At 44.9% G+C, this 17326-nt stretch overlaps 1 protein-coding gene across 6 annotated transcripts in view; it reads left to right on the top strand.

The window, feature by feature from the left end:
• The window catches only part of AKAP13 (A-kinase anchoring protein 13), a 215089-nt gene that overhangs the window by 102089 nt on the left and 95674 nt on the right, over positions 1 to 17326 (top strand). For all 6 annotated transcript variants that reach the window (XM_082061426.1, XM_082061429.1, XM_082061428.1 and 3 more), the window contains 2 exons: positions 8641 to 8830; positions 12211 to 15106. In XM_082061426.1, the coding sequence (XP_081917552.1) occupies positions 8641 to 8830; positions 12211 to 15106 (3086 nt within the window). The remainder of the gene's footprint in view (positions 1 to 8640; positions 8831 to 12210; positions 15107 to 17326) is intronic.

Below are 17326 nucleotides of genomic sequence, written 5' to 3'. Positions count from 1 at the left end.
GATTGAAGCTGGAGAGCAGGATGCTGATAACAGTGTTTATTCATCAGTTGTGTATCGTTCCTGAGGGTGCTTGTTTTATTTTTGAGATTAAAACTGTGCAGTGAACATTGTTCTGCAGTGCAAAATGAGTAGGATGGTGCATAAGGGCAGGAGTTTTATAGGGGGCAGGGGGGAGAATATAAGGATTTTCTCTAGGAACTTACTTGTTTGCTTGGTTAATAGGTTTATTTTTAAAATACAAAATTAAATACAAATTTTGAATACAGTTTAAGTAAATTACTTGCATGAAAAAGCTTTGGAAACTAGGCAGGTTGCATAGACTTCTCTGAGTTTCAGCAGTTTCTGAGTCTGGCAGGAGCAAATTCCAAAGCGAAGGGTCGTTCCTTGAAGCCTGTAACTTCCCTGTGTTCAAACTGGGCAGCACTGGTGCAGGGCACTGGGCTGCTCCGCTCATTAGAGCAGAGGCAGCAGCGCGTATTAAACAGGGGGCGGTAAACTCCATGTGAGTAACTTGGCCTCTGCAATAGGACGGCTGTAGTTTGCAGTAGTTGATGTTTCCAAATGCCGTTCGGTGCGGTAACACAATCCGCCTGCCAGCTCCATGTTCTGCAGGGCTCTGTGAGGCAGGCGAGGAAAATGGCTCCAAGAAATAGCAAGTCTGTGGGTTTTCAGAGAAGTCGGAAGTGCCGTTTTTGTAAAATTTGTAAAATTTCTGCAGAACAGAGTTCTGTCTAGTAACCCAGAAGTATCGTGTTGTTTTGGCTTTTTGTGTTTTCTGTGAAACCAAATGCTTGTCGTTCCCTCACAGCTGAGAGCGATTTATGCCCCCTGAAAAGGGGGAGTAAGAGAAAAGTAAAGCAAATAAAATCACTCTTGAGTTTTTCTATTCCCTGCAAAGGAGAAGTTTCAGAGTTGTAAGAGTCTCTGAGTTTTTTACTCTGATATTAGTTTTGCTTCTGCTGGTTTCTCTGCGTGCTTATTGCTATAAAGCAGTTCTGCACAGCTCTGGCATTGCTCTTCCTTCGCATCTCCAAGTGGCTCAGTGTGTGAAACTATAAGTCAGTACAAGACTATATTTCCAAAATTAAATTGATTTAATTAACGTACATGAGGAATAGCTCACTGGTAGCAGAAGGGTTTTAAGAACATTTTGCAATCCATGATTATCACTTGCTATTGTTCTGATTTTACATAAGTAATTGGTGAAGTCTGTGCTCTCATCTCTGTGGTGTCTCTCAAATGAGGAAGCTTTTTCAAGAAACTCTACTTTTATAATCGAATACATTTTTCTGATACAGAGCTACAAGAGGATTTGCCTGGTATCTCATTTCTTTGTACTTTAGCAAGTCCTTTAAGTATGTGTTTTATTTCAGAAACATCTCGTTCATATTGAGGAGAGTGTTTAAGCATGGTCTTAAAATTAAGCATTTCTTTCAGTGCCCTGCTGAATCGGGACATTTTTCACTGAATCTCGGTGTTAGGTTGTTCCATTAAATTCAGTCTTTTTGTAGGTGAAGAGCCATCTGTGGTGCAGATGCTTTCCGAAATCTCTAGTTTCTTGGGGCTGGAAACGTGGGTTCAGCACCACATTGTGGGAGCTGTATGTAAACAGGGTGCTTATGCCCCTGAGAATGTATAGGCTGACACCCCCCTCCCCTTTCCTGTGTACATCTTTGCTTTTATTACAAGCTGGGGACGAAGTGTGCCAGGTTCCCAGTCTCCTCTTGGTTCTCCCAGTATTTGTTGAATGGGGAGCAGAACAGGACACAGCCAGTGGCCAGAAGGTTGCCACCACACTGCGCAGGCGATGATACACATATTTTAAATTTTATTTCTGGCTAAGCAGAATCAACGGCTGAAGAGTTTATTGAAGTAATGCTGATGCTTTTCTCTCTGTTCTTCCACCCCAAAACAAGCCACATCCTTCCAATGGCTATTCCGAATGCCAGGCAGTAGGTTTAGGGCATGGCTTGGAAAGGAGACCAGTTGACTTTATCTCTGTAAGCACTGACACAAGATTAACATTTGAAGGGGGACTCAAAGACTTTAGAAGAGCAATGAGAGAGGACCTGGTGAGAGATGCATGTGTTAAGAGAATGCTGTTTAGCTACAAAAGTGTGAGACAAACAGTGATCCAACAAGGTCTGGTATTGTGGCTGTGTATTGCTAAACTTCCAGATTTTAGTTTGAAACACCATTTTGTAACTGATCATCCTGATTAGAAAGATGCTGAGGTGCTGTGGGTTTTTTCTGGTGTGGGAGGGGACAGGGGAACCAGGTGTGAACGTGATGGAGCAGGATGAGTTGGTGTTTCTCTCTTTCCAACTACTCACCACTGCATGCTCCAGCTTTCACTGGTTTCCAGGTGTGTTCCCACATCCCTGTGAAGACTTGTATTTTTATTTGTTGGCTCCCTCCTCTCCTTTGTGTTGTGTGTATCCACCCTTGTATACAGAATAGAGTGAAGTGGCTTTGTATGGTAGAAACAGCTTTTAACTGTCTCTGATAACCCACTTGGAAATTGGAGGTCCTGAGAGATGGTAAGATATGGTAAGATATGAGAAAAAGATGGTTCCCCCCCTATAGCAATCCTGATGTGCAGTTGATCCCAAAAGTCATAGAAGCTGTAAGCCCTGAAGAGCCTCATGTGGTTGGTGATTGTCATAGACCAGTGCCATTTCAGGATAAATTTAGAAAATGTGGCTAAGTTATTTTCCAAAATGCTGGATACCCAGTTAGGATACTTGTATTTAGTCTCCGGAGCAGATCTGCTAGAGGTAGTGATGTTCATGGTGGAATTGAAGTTTGAACAGATTATTGTAGAAGAAGACTTTGTAAAGTGTGGTGCCAGAGGCAGCCAAAGTGGTGGCTTCATCTTCAGGTTGTTACAGTCTGTGGCCACACTTGCAGCACAGGGATGTTCTGCAGAGACAAGTCTTCCTTCCGTATCACGTGTCCTGATCTGAGATGCTGTTTTTAGCTGTAAAGAAAACATTGCTTGATGAAGTAGTCTCCATGACTGTGCGTTTGTCTTTAAAAATAAACAAATTACATCTGTTTTTGCTCTTGAGTGCATTTCATAGATTCACCTTAAATTTCTTTTGTTTACTGATGAGACTCCAAGTTGACATTGAGTTCTGTGTTGGACCTGCGGTGCCACATCCCAAGCAGGGCATCTTTCTTATTAGGTAATACTATGAAAATAAAACAAACAGAAAAATGCATTTAATAACATCCCGTTATTCTTACGAAATGCACATCGTACTGTTTGGCAAATATATTTACCACAGTCTGTAGCCATATATATATATATATATTTTTTTTTTAATGTATAATTAACTTTGGGGCCTGAGAGATTATTGGGTTTAGGAGTGCAGATCCTTTGTGGTAGGAAATACTGGATGTGCTCTCTTAGGATATGCGCATCTGCAAGAAGCTGTTGAAGGACCAAACCAACTTTACTCTCTTGTATGATTTCCTGCTATATAGTGTGTTGATCAATAGGCTGAGAAGTTAGCATTAAATATTTTGAATCTAGTTGTTAAATATTTAATCTGATATTGAAGTGTAGGTTATACAATCCTGAATTCAGTTCAGTGTCTAAACCCACTTCAATTCATATTTCTGTGAAGCACTGTAAGGGGTTAGTCACCATTTCTACATCAGGTTAACTTTAACTCTTTCCTTCAATATCAAATGTATTCAAATTAGCAAGTGATCTATAAAATTTTCTTATCTAAAAACCATTTTTTTTCCAATATCCTGGGGCTTTTGGAGCACTTGTAAACACCTGAAGTATGAATGCTGTGTTTGTTAAATATAATATCTTTCAAATTTACAAATGGTTGAGTTGTTTTAACCCATTCTAGCACATAACAGTTGCATGTGTTTTCAAGTCTCATATGCAATGCATATCGATGGTTACAAAAACAAAGAGGAGCAACCAAGTGTTTGTGTGCACTAGTGTTTTGTGTATCACTAAAGATTATGGGTGAAAAGTTGATCACCCGTATACAAAGCCTCTATTACCCCAACACTTCTGCAAATAGCATTGAAGTTGTATTTTGTTAAATTTCTGAGATGTCTTAGTTTTAGATGCTGGTGACCGCATTACGTCTGGGTGCTGGGGTTTCGCAGGAGGGATTGTTGGCTTGGTTTGAATTTATTGGGCTATGGTCGTGTTGTGCAATTGCCACCGAGTGCAGCATCCTGTCCAAATGGGCACCATTCCTTGTTTATGCCATTTCATGCTCTGTCTGATCTCGTATTTTCAGTTTAATATTATCACAACAGTAATAATTCAGAATTTGAATAAAAATATAAAATTAAGCTACAGGTTTTATTTGCCTCACAGATAACAGCATCTAAATTCTAGCACTTCGTAGCTTTTCACTGCAACCATGATACTATGGTTGTGTTTAATTTCATAAGAAAAAAAAAGTGGGGTTTTTTTGTTGTTGTGTGTGGGGTTTTTGTTTGGGTTTTTTTGTTGTGTTGTTTTGGTTGGTTGGTGGGGTTTTTTTTCCTTCTTCATTGTCACATGGATCTAGGGGCTGATGCTTTCAGAATAAATGTGCAGCTGTTGTCAGGCTTGCAATAACATCACAAGAGCTGGCAACCATACTGAGTTTGTTATGTTTCAGCCAAAGTCCGCCATAGAAATCTGGAGGGGATATCCCCAGGAAATAACACCTTGAGTTCCCACACTGTCTTCCTTGCTTGTTTGTAAAACTGTGGGATAAATCTTCCTAACACAAGGTTCTGCTCAACCCACTGAGGCTTTTCTGTTCATCATCTGATCTCTTCCCCTCCTCTTCCTCTCCCCTCTGCTTAAAACCCGTTATCTCTGTGCCAGAAAACATGCCTGCTGGGAGCACCGGCACCGCCGAATTTCAAACCCTTGTCACAGAGCACAGTTTCTGCAGCTTTTGAAAGCAGGCAGAGCTTGCACTTGGGTTTTTTGTTCTCTCCTTCTCACTTATCTTCCTTCTTCTTAAAAATACCTCGTCCGTATCTGCAGGAAGCCGGGAGCCGTGCTGTGTCAGTGCAGACTTTCCTCTCCCTCCTTCCGCTGCTTGCTGGCCCTGGGCCATCGTATCTGCTCCCCCACAAGATGAGAGGAGATTGAGCACATGAGTACAATGCGGCTCCTCCTTCGCCAGGGACGAATCTACTTGGGTGATGCTGGGTGGTTTAAAAACCAAACACAACGTGTCATCTTGTTTTATGTGCCAAATAGGCAGGAGGTGATGCTGCGGTTTGATCAGAGCATGGCCTGAGGGCATTTTGGATGCTTGTTTGCTTCTCCTCTCACCCCATTTGGGGTTGACATCCTTCTTTGAGCCACCTTTCTGTGGATGAGGGACTGGCTGGTAAGGCTCTGCCATCAATTTTCATTCTGGGTTTACCTCCATGGGACAGAAGACTGCAGCAGAAGAAGCAAGGACGGAGCTGGAGGGCTTCTTCCAGGCTTTGTCAGTGGGATGTGACATGATTGTGTCAAGGGTGGAGTTAATGAACCTTGTCAACCTTATCCTTGCTTTTTTAACCAAGCAACATATTTTCTTCTGCAAAAGCTGGGCTTGGAGATGATGCCAATGGAATTTTCGGTTCACCGGTATCATTTCTATATTTCTGTGGAAAGCTGTTGAAAGGAGAGGATGAGAAAGAGTTGACCCAGGATGGTTAAACCTCATAAGAAGACAGATTTCCCTTTTTGCTGGCGGACTGCAGCAAACTGAATTTTTGTGCTGAACAGGAGCAGATTTTCAGACTTCTTGAATGCTGGAGTTTCTACGCACACTTTTGTTAATAAATCTTCAGTAAATATTTGCATATCTGTTTTTATCTCCTGGTAGACCAGCTTGGGTATGTACTTCAATACAACCACTACGTAAATTCCTAATCTGTACAAAATAAACATCTTTCACAACCTGGAAGTACAAAATACATGACTACAAAACTTTTTTTTTTCCCCTGAGAGAAAGTGTGTTGTTGTCATCTCTCAGTAAATTGCAGCGAGAGGTGCAGGAGAGACACAGATGGGAAAGCTCAACATACAAAGACCAACTAGCAGGAGCATCTTCTCATGTGGTCCATGTGCCCTTGGAAGTGATTGCGATTGCCTAAACATCAGAAATAGCGGTGTGCAAACAAGTTAAATCTTGTGAATACCCCTTTGTTCCCTCTGCTGGGATACAGCAGTGTACGAAAGGGATGATTTGAAGGAGTCAGTAGATTGAGACATCCGCTACGTCTCTGCTTCATCTTGTGCAACATACGTAACTGCTAGCAAAAATGAGAGCTTGGATTTGTTTGTAGTTAGCTGGATGTGAGAAAGATCTTGTTTTCTTTCAAGAGGTTTAAAGCCCTTTATAGAGTGTAACATAGATCGGCAGCTTGAATATGAAAAGAAATTGCTGTCTTTGTGAGCAGAAGTGATTGTTTGATCCCTCTAGGCCGTGTGAAGGTGACAGATTGCAGGAGGGGTGCACATGCTCACAGCGTTGCTGGGGATTGTGCTTGCCTATCATCTCCCTCCAGATTTTGAGGCTTTTGAAGTCTCCAAGGGTCTTTTAAGGCTCAAGTTGCACAGGCTGCTTTGTGGGTGCTGGTTTGAAGATGCTTGTAAGTGTACTTGAAGCTGATGAGAAAGTGGAGCAGACTCATCGCGCTCGGTTCCTTAGACCAGCTGATGTTGTCGCCATGAGTGGGTGAATATGGGTTTTGTGCTGACTGCCTCATTGTACTCTGAGAGTGGCCCTGAGTGCAGTAGTTTCTCATATATGACAGCTGAAAAGCAAAATACTCCAGACAGAAATGTCTGTGTTTCCTTGATAAAGGAAGGTCATTTCTTTAGTCACTTCTAAGGGCTCAGTTGACTTCAGTGCCTCCATGGATTCATACTAAATCACCACCAGAAACTGAATGCTTCCTTCTGTTTTTCTATGGAAATATTGATTCTATTTAAATGAAGAGTGATTCTGCTGAAGTCAGTTGAGTTACATGGTGGTCGATGGTGGAAGACATAGGTTCACTTTGTCTGAATTTCATTGCAGATTTAGCCCAAAGTGAGCCATGGAAGGGAGCAGGTGGTCGTACTGGGGCAGAGCAAGGACAGCCGATGCCACCACTGTCACCTGCACAGGTTTCTCTGCTGTATGATGAACCGTCCAGCTGTTTCCCCACCCTGCTCTGCCCATGCCCATTGCCAATAGTGGTGCGGTTTGCTTGTTATGACTTTGCTTTCTGAATTGTGTGGCTTCCTGGAGAGGTAGCCCTGTGGTTTGCTATGCAGGCTCTTGCCCATCAGAAGGGCTTGTGACTTGCAAAGTAGGAAACAAGTCAGCAAAGATGCTGAAATCTATGTGTAATTTTGCCTGGTTGACAGTATACATTGGCTGTATATGTACCTTCTTGAATCCCTAATGATTTATGTACAAACAGAGCTCTGTCCCTTCTAGGGAAATCTGTAGCTGTGCTGCACAGGGTCACCTGGAGATGCCTGTTGTGGCAGGGGCTGGTCTCAGTGATGAGGAGGGGACATGCTCTCAGCTGGGGCTAGCTCTTGGTAGATACATCTGTAGTGAAAGGAAAACAGAGCAATTTCCATTTCTTACATCCCTGAGCAGATGAGTTTAAGGCCCCTTTCTCATAATGTTCCTGCTCAGCTCCGCATCTCTCCAGGGAACAGTACAATGCTCGGGAGCCTGCTGTCTGAGACGCTCTGTCCTGGGACAGTTTAATCCTGAATCAGCTCTGATTCAAAATGAAATCTGTAAACCTGAAGCTTTAGATGAACACCTTGATAAGATGAATGTTTTCTCACCCCTGTAAAGCGGCAACAACACAACGTCTGTGCAGCTTGGTAAGACATGAAGAGTTACTGCTTTGAGTCGCAAGCCTGTGCAAAATCAGGGTGTGTAATTCAAAAAGAGATGACTGACTAGATATTTCTGTTTAATAACTGTAACTGCTGAGTTATTTTTTCATTCTGATCTACAACAGCATTTTTTTTCCTTTCTTTCCTTTTGATTGGTAAAAAGAAAATCTGTGACACTGCTGCAGAAGGACGGATGTCTCACAATATTGAGAACATTTGCACAGAAGCAGTTTCACAAAGCAAGCTAAATTCATTTCAGGAATGAAGAAATTGCTACAATTTGATGGCTATTGGGTGTTTGTGAAGCAGCATACTGGTTTTGGTGTAGAAGTTGTAGCTTCTGTATCATCATAATCCTCATTCCTTCTAACTTGTCCCTCTGCAGTTGTGTCTTTTGGGTGTCTGTTTTTTCTGCAACAGCTGCTTTGGTGATCATCACCTGCAATAAACTCCATTTTAAAAAGCAATTGTTGTGCCCTTTCCTGCTAGTCTCTCATAGTCTGGGGAAAAAAAAAGCAGATCTCTAGCTGAGAAGGACCTTGTGAAATAAAGCTTGTGGCTGTTATTAACTCTAAATCACGTTAATTTTCAAGACTGAGAAGTGTGCATGTGTATTTGTCTGTCTGGCCCTCAAGCCGGTGCTCTGTTTCATTCGGGCAGTTGATTAGATGACTGTCCAGAGTGAAGAACAGCGTGCGTGTCTTGCAATGCAGCATCCCTCCTCGCCTGCAGATTAACCCGAGCTTGTTTTCTTGCAGAGAGGAAGCCAAGGAACCGGAGTCCTGGAGCACCTTGTCTCACACCGTGCACTCGGGGGACTACAGCGTGAAGCACCACCGTGGGCTCAATGTTTACATGCTGACGGCTGAAGCCAAGGAAGGGACAGCAGCCAGCTTGGAGAGTGACATACGGCACCTTCAGATGCACATGCAGAGCCACCAACACATGGTAAGGAAAAGGATGAGATGACAAGAGAGAAGCAGAGCTGGCTGGTTCCTGCCTTCCACGCAGCCCATCCCCTGGGGAGGACTTCCCATGTAGGCACCCTTCAGAGGTGTATTTACCTTGATTTTTCTTTGGATGTCATTAGCAAACATATTGGCAGACACCTACCTATTTCCTTCTCATCTGAGCATGGGGAGACCTGATGAAGCTGTACTAGGCAGAACATTTTCTCTCTCAGAAGAGAAGCAGCCTTGGGAATGTGAAATGCTGGCTCTGCTTGGTCTTGTGTGATCTCTGTGCTCCTAGCTCCTGCTTTCTCTGTTAGGTTGGGACCTGCTTGGATGGGCAGGAAAACCTCCCTGGGGCTGGACTGTCCCTCCAGGGTGTCTGGCAGCCATCAGGCAGCATAAGGCAGGCTCTGGAGCGGGGCTGGGTTTGTTGGGGCTGTGCACAGCAGGTATGTCTCTTTTCAGATGGAAAGTTCAGGGTTAGAGAGGAGACTGAGAGGAATGTCTCTGGGGTAGGTGATGGAGAAAACAGCTGTTTCCTTATATAGGACTCGGAGGATGAACCTGCCCTGGCTACGGAGGATGAGTGTCCATAGTGGTCCTCTTGCTGCGCTCCTCTTGGACCACAGGAGCTGTGGGGCTTTGGAAGGGTTTCCTCTTGCTGCTTTAACATAGATGCCACAGGGACTCAGCTGGGATGAGAAGGTGAAGCAGCAAGACACTTCAGTGCTGCTTCTCAGAAACATCGACACATCTTGCACAGCCAGCGTCACTTGTGGGTGTTCCTTCATCAGCTTGTACATCTACCATTATGGAGGTGTGGGATCTAGTTAACAGAATATTTTTGTTCCTTTAACGAAAGAAGAGGAGATTTGTTGTCTGCAGGCATTGCAGGGGGAGGAGACAGTCAGATGTATGGGATGTTCTGAGCCGTTTTCACCGTTCCCTGGACGCCTGAGATTTACTTACTCCCCATCTCAACAGGAACTGTTGGCATGAGTAGCAAACCCAGGCTGTGAAATCGCTTCCCCTTTCCATCAAAAGACAGTAAAGCACAGCCGACATATCCAGCTCGCTTCTTGTTTGCTCATGTGAATGCCAGATGGGTACATTTTGCCTACAATGAAATCAGAAAAGGCTATGTTTAGACTTTTTCTTTCCAGCACTGTTTCACTTCACATCTAATCTGATTTGAATTTGGAAAGCAGCCCTGTAATTATTTCATTTAGGTTCATTTTGGGTCAGTTAAAAGCCAGTTGGCTTCCTTCGGAGACGGCTCTATTTTTCAGGCTATCGGCAGAGTGACTTCACCATGAGGATGCTGGAGCTGCCACGGCCCCTCCTTTTGAAAAACTTGCTTGTTCCCAAGCAAGCGTCACTGATGCCTGTTTCTGTTCGTCCTGGCTGTGTTGTCTCTGTCTGTCCATCCTGGCTGGGAGCCAGCAGCATCATCTCTGTGCTCTGCTGCGGGGTTATAGCCACCAGACAGCTGGCACGCTGTTTGTTTGCCCTTTTTCTTTAAAAAAATAGCTGCAGCCTGCGGGTACCGCTGCACACAGAGCCCTGCATCCCGTCCCTGGTGCTACATGATGGCTAGAGGTGCCATTCTGCCTGTCTCCCATGCTAACCCATCTTGGGATACCTCAAAAACAGGGAGCTCTAACATAGGTGACAGCACATATAGGAGCTGGGTATTGGGATTATTTTAAGTTGGGAATTCGTAGCAAATGACAGAAGTATGTTTAGTGGTCTGTGATTCAGTGGTTTGGTGGTGGTGTTCGTTGTTTGCAAACCTCAGAGTGTGGAGAGACAAGTAAACGCAATATTCTCAATGTAGAAGTGAAGATTTTAGCCACTATTTGTATATGCAATACCCAGAAGTTCTCTGTGATGCACCAAGTAACGTACTGCCCGTTTTAATATTCAGGGAGAAAATGGATATTTAAACTGGCTTTTTTGGGCATGCAATTCTATTTTTCTGAGAACTAGAGTCTTCGGCAAAATTTTCAGGGACTTGTCTAAGTTAGGCTTATAGGATGCTTGTATTTTTTGGTGTATTTTTACAAATAAATGCAAAAAAAAGAAAAGAGGATTGATATAGTTTATTAGAGTTGTCTATTTGTGGAGAGTCACAGGCACTTATTGAGAAACCAGCATGACCTCTGAAAGCTTATGGTGCAAAACCCTGAGCCTGGCACAGAAAATCAAGGGAGCTCTGTGGGTTGTCCATTGAAGGACTGAGGTTGCTCGTTAATTTAAGTCAGTTTCCTAAGATGTGAACATCGATATGCAGCAAAGAGAATAAAAAAAAAATATTATATTGGAACAGATGGTTCTTTTTAAGTAAAGGTTTGATTGTAACAGGCTACAAAAGCTTGGGGGATCCTTGACAAAGAAGATGCTTTGGAAAGAAAATGCAGATTAGAGAGGCATTGAGTACGTTGCTACTGTTCCACCGTAACAAACATATTAATTTAAAAAGTATGTAATAATTTTCAAATTTTAATTTCAGTTTAGGAAGTAAATTTCAGATATTTCATTATGCACGCAGTTCTTAGGAATAGATTAAATGATTAGTTCAGTCCTTGGAGTAGGTGACAAGTGGTGGTGTTGGGACATCATCAGCCAATTCCCATGTCTGAAGTAGCATTTCCATCAATATAGAGAAAATACAGCAATGCTGATGTGAACTGGGGGGTGCCATTGGGCAGGGATCTGAGGTTGCTCTGAAACAGAATTTGCTCAGTCCCTTTGGGACTAGGCTGGTGTATATTTGTGTTATTTGGTAGAGTGATTTCTGCTGTTTACTGATCTGGAATTTAAGTGCAATCAATAAATATGACTACAGCTGCTTGAAGAGCACTTACAAAGATTACAGTTCTTCTCAGTGGTGGCAAGTGGTGTAAAAAGGGGGTAGAGTGGCAAATTTCAGCTTTAGTGTGTTCAGACTGGCCGTTAGGAAAAACTTAATGGGAGGGTGGTGTAGCATGGGAACAGATTGTCGAGAAAGGTGGTGGGTGCTCCATCATTGGAGGTTTTGGGGATTTGGCAAGATATAGTCATGGCTGACCTGATGTCACACTGGCGATAGTCCAGCTTCAGGCAGAAGGGTGGACTAGATGACCTCCAGATGCTCTTTGCAACCAACATTTCTGTCATTCTAATGATTTCACTATTACTGCATAACAAAATCAACACTTAAAATACTCACCGGAGTATGTTTGTAACTCTGTCCCAGGGGACACCAGGTAGAGGTACAGAGGGAGCAGGAGTCGCATGGAATAGGATTATGTAGATATCGATCTTGTATGTGGTGGAGACAGAGTAAATGTGTGACAAAGCAAAGTAACTTTTTCTTTTTTGGTCGTTTTACAGAGTTTAAGGCAGCGGACAGAGCCTGTAGTGGGAGATTCTGGAGACAGCTGTGCTGAAGGAGCAGAATCAGATGATCACCCAACCATTGCTTCTCAGAATGCAGAAGAAATGGCCGGAGAAGGAAGGCAGGAAAGTCCATCTGATCTCGTTCACCTGGACATTGGGCAGCTCTCAGACCAAACGCACCAGGAGGAGAAAGACAACAGCAGGAGTTTGGGAGCTTTTAATGATGCACCAAATGACTTGCTGAGCCTGGGGGATGCAGAGAGCCCAGAGTGCTTCTGTGAAAGTAAAAATACAGCGATGTTGAGTAAAAAGGAAGAGGAGGGGCCAACCTCTGCTGGAGGCTCTGGGACTATATCAGATGAGAAGGAATGCACAGCGAGCCCCTGTGCAAGCGTCAGTGGTGCCGTAAACCTTCCATCCTGTGGAAATACAAATGAGGAAGCTGGAATGACATCTGCTGGAGTTGGTTTGGATCAAGCTGGCTTGTGCAGTAGAGATAGTCCCCATCAGGAAGCGCAGGCTGGGGAGGAGCGTGCGGCTGACAGTGCTGTTACTGTGGTTGAAACTGCAGTTGAAGCCCCAGCTTCCTTGGAGGGCGTGGATGTGGCTATGGGCCAGACTGAATGCAGGAACTGTGCAGGGGCGGCTGAGAGGGCTGCGGGCCAGCAGCAGGTAGAGGATGGGATGGCTGAGGCCGGTGAAAGGAGGACTGCAAACCGAGAAGAGCAATCAGCAGCTAAGGAAGAGTCAGCCAGTGCTGCTCAGCCTTTACTTGGTGGTTTTAATGGCAATGAGTGTGCAGATGGGGAGCATGCAAATGTGGGATTAGTACCAGCACATGATGGTACGAATACAGACGGTGGCACTGGCGATGTCTCCATCGACCTTTGCAAGGCCGGCAGTAACACAGAGACTGGAAAAGATGTGTGCGCTCATCAGGTAAACAGTGGTTTCTTGGAAAGCCAAGGTGATGCCCATGTCATGGCAAGGCAAGAAGTTACTGCGAGCGCCGGGGCAGCGTTGCCAGCATTGAATGGGGTGAAGGTTCTCACATGTGCATCAAAACCTGGTCCTGGTTCGGAAATCCACGGCAGTGGGGAGCGAAAAGGGCAGGTGGAAGCGGATTGCACTGGTGGGAAGTCCAGCTCACCCTCACTGCAAGACACTGCGGAGACTGATGGTCCTAATGCTAAACCTGAAAACAATGATGTTGGTGGATCTAATCAAAGCAGTGCAGAACCTGTGGTTTGCCAAGAGAGTGGTAAGATCACTGAGCGTGCGGCCAAAGTAATGGAGGGCAGTGAAGCCTATGAAGACGAGCCAGCGGGAACTGATACCAGCAGCAGCAGAGATGGAGGAAGCGCAGATTCTGCAGCCAGAGCTCAGGAAGTTGCTCAGTGTCACCCTTCTGCTGATCAAACTGTCCTTAACGATGAAATGGGCGACAGCTTAAAGCTGGACGCTGCTCAGGAGAGCAAACATGAGCCTGCATCAGTCCCTCTGGAGGATTCGAGAACGTGCCTGGCAGAAAAAGAGCCTTCACAAACCAAAACAGAGAGAACAGAAAGTGCTTTGGAGCAGGAGGGGCTGAGCGACAAGATGAAATTGCTCACTCCCCTGCCCAGAGGACCTGCTGTGAGTCAGGAGGGAGATGCTGCAGTGGCACCTCCCGGGCAGGAGGCAGCTCCGCAAGGTAATGACCCTGGATCAGCTCCGTGTGCCAAGGACGCAGACTGTGTGGAGGATAATTTAATAGGCACACCCTCTGTAATTCATAATGAAGAATCTAAACAAAACCAGGAAGCGGTGGCGGCACTGGCAGGCGGGGCAGAGCTCACCCAGCAGCGTGGTGGGGAGCATGGCAGGGTAGCTGCCGGAGCTGGCTGTCCTGGTGACCGTGCTGAGGACAAGGGCTTTCCAGAGCAAGGCTCCTCAGAGCAGGCTGCAGGAGGCAAAGCTGAGGCTGACAAGGCTTGTGCAAGTGGCAGTGAGCAGGTTTTATCGGAGGAACTTCTTGCTTCTGTTGTGAAACCATCTGCCTGCAGTCAGGTGGGGCCTGTGGCAGGCAGCAGCGATGTGGATGCTGGGCTGAAAGGGAAGGTCTCTGCCAAAGAAGTGTGTGAGACCGGGGCAGCGGATGCAGAAAGCACCATGCATGGACCCACAGTGATATGTGAGTCACCGGGTGTGAACAGTGACCCTTGTCCAGATGCAGGGCTGAACCCAGAGCATGATCCCAGCCAAACCCAACAGCAAATCTCCCCACGCAGCAGCACCCCTGAATTAAAGGATGCTTCAAAAATGGGAGCCCCTAGTGATGCCTGTGGGGGTAAGGAAGTGTTGAGACCGGTGGCAATGTCCCCTGCTGCAGTGTATTCAGAAGAACAGGAGGGCACGGAAAGCGTGCTGCCACGGGCAGCGCTTCAGCCCATCGCAGAGGAGCCCACGTGCGACAGCGACTCCAGCACCGACACCGTCTGTCCGGCCGGTGAGAGCAATGCTGGTCCTTCCACGAAACCAGCTCAGGGGAACATCTTGGCTGAGCCCGATGGACAGCAAAGTCGAGCTGCACCTGAATTGCCCTTCTCGCCGTGTTTGTGCCGTTTACATGCTGTTGAGTCACTGGAAAATGTGGGAGTAAAGCGTTTGGTTTCAGCAGATGATGGCTCCTCTCAGGATAAAGTTCCTAAAATGGTAAAAAGTTTTGATGCAGTTGTTTTTGCAGCAGAGACACCTTTTTCCCCTGAATTACCAGCTGTGGAAAAATTGGGGCTTGACCCCCAGCCTGCAGTGGATGTGGGAGCCAGCCTTAACGGAGAAGTGGATTTAAGTTCTTCGAAAAAGAAGAGGAATGTCAGCCCAGCGGTGCAAGGAGCAGAGCCTGTTACCGGTAGGAAAAATCAGTTGCTTTCCTACTTTTTAGTTTTTTCTTTGTAGGTGTGTCTCTAGCATCTCATAAGCAAAGGAAATAAGAGCAGGAGGCCTGCCTTGCAGAGGAAGTGTGGGTGTTTGGGGTTTTTCTTCTCAGAAAGAAGTAATCCGAAGTTATATATTAAAATTTTCAGTTCAGATGCATGTTGCTTGGCTGGCGCTGGGTGTAAGGATGGAACATCATCTATGAATATGTGCAGAAGAATTTCCAGCATGTGAATCCTCCCTGGAGCAGGAATGAATGGGAGGGAGCTATTTGGGTTACTGTATCTTCGAGTTACATGCTTTCATGTTGGCCTGAGGGTTTAGTTCTTTAGTGCTTTTCCTTTGCTTCTCCCCTGTATTTTTGCTAACGTGGAGTCAGAGGGTGCAGCAGGGCCCTCCTGAATTTTCTTTGCTCCTCTACTTGAAACAGCTGCCGGTGTCGTTCTGAACTGCGCAAAGCCACTTCCTAATTGGTGGTATTAGGTCATTTAAAAAAGCCAGCAAGCCCTACCCCCACCGCCTTTTCCGGGCTGCACGGCTTTTTTGTCGGGCAGAGCAGCCGGTGGTGTTTTCCAGTGCATTTAAGCAGTACTGGAACTCAGATGATGAGTTTTGCTCGCTGCCATCAGCTGAGAAGTGGGACCGGCATTCCCCGTGGATAAGTGTTGATGAGGGAGAGCGGTGGGACTTGGGGGACAGCGTAGACATCTGGAGCTTGTGCGACAGGAGCTAATAGAAGACGTCACCAGGTAACTCCACAAAGGGAAATAAAGTGATAAATTGAATGAAAGAGAAATGGGTTTGTTGCTCCAGCCTGGAATTAAACCATGGGTGAATTTGCTACTGAAGTGTGGAGCTAATCTGATCTTTATACTCCACCTGTTTAGGCAGCTGTTAATGGAAGCAGCTGAACTTTTTCAGTTGCCATTTTTTTTCTTTGCTGTGAGAAAATGATACAGTGCCTTTCGCTTTCCCGGCACTGAATAAACAAACAAACAAACCATTTAAACAATTTTTTGAAATCTCTGATTGTATAAATCATGAAGTTGTAAATCTGTAAAACTGTTTCACTGCTTCAGTGCTGGGAGCTCTTTCTTCTAGGTGCAGAATGGGCTGATGGCAGAGGATTTGTTCTGTGATAGCACAATAACTGGGGGCAAGGGAAAGGATTGTTTTTTGGGGGGGTCAGTGGTGGGTCCAGCAAATCCCTTTTTTGTTTAGTTCAGAATTTTTAGAAAGTTTATGTTTCGGGAGATAACCATTAAACTTTAGGCAGCAGATGACTAGTAAAAAAAGTAGTAAGATGTAAAGGTGGATTAGAAAGCTGTTTTCAGAGAAAAAACAAACAAACAAACAAAAACCACCACAACAACTGTTTAGATGACAGATTGACAGTTCAATGGGATGGGAGTGGCTGTAAGGCAAAAGCTCCTTTCTTCTGGGAGCCTCCTGCTCTGCTGGCTCTGGCCACATAGTCCAGGTCTTTATCTCTGGTTGGATTCTTGGAGGCATGACATTGTCTAGGCAAGGTTTTAAAAGGAGAAGAGATTAAACAGTCCAATAAGATAGTTACTGCAGCAGGAGAAGTAATATTAAGGCATCGTTCTGTGTTAGGGTATGGAAAGGGGGGTGGGGGGAAGGAGGTGATCCTGTTACAGATTTAAAATGTATAAGGATTTAGGACTAGAAGGTCTTGGAATACAACGGAAGATCTGTTTATTTGCAGTGGGATGCTGCACAGCACAAACTTTCAGCTGAAATATCTGCTCTTGAAGAACTTCAGATTGCTCTGAGGCAAAATGTTAGGGAAGCCCAAATAAAATATTAGCTTAAAGCGGAGAGAAATGACTGCTATGAATTGTAGCACACCATTTGAAATATTGCTGAAATTCACCTCCTATAAGGCAGCATCTCGATCTCTGATATGGCAGCAATTCAAGAGAACAGATTTATTATTTATTATTATTGTTGCTGTGTACATTTCTCATGTCCATGTCTAAGCTTTGGGTGGCGTGTTTTGTGTACTAGTCCAGTGGCAGCCTTTAATTCTTTCCGTCAATTCTTCCTTGCTGTGTCAGTGCTGGGAAGTTTTCCCTGCAGCCTGGGTTTGTACAGAGTATTTTGTAGCCGTGAAGGAGTCGTCAGTGCTCAGAATGAATCAGATCTTTTTTCGATACACTTACAATCAAGCCTT

Source organism: Streptopelia decaocto (assembly GCF_964273445.1).
Source record: "Streptopelia decaocto genome assembly, chromosome: 9".
Taxonomy (NCBI): Eukaryota; Metazoa; Chordata; class Aves; order Columbiformes; family Columbidae; genus Streptopelia; species Streptopelia decaocto.
Note: the sequence above shows the minus strand (reverse complement) of the source record. Positions and strands in the feature narration are given on the sequence as shown.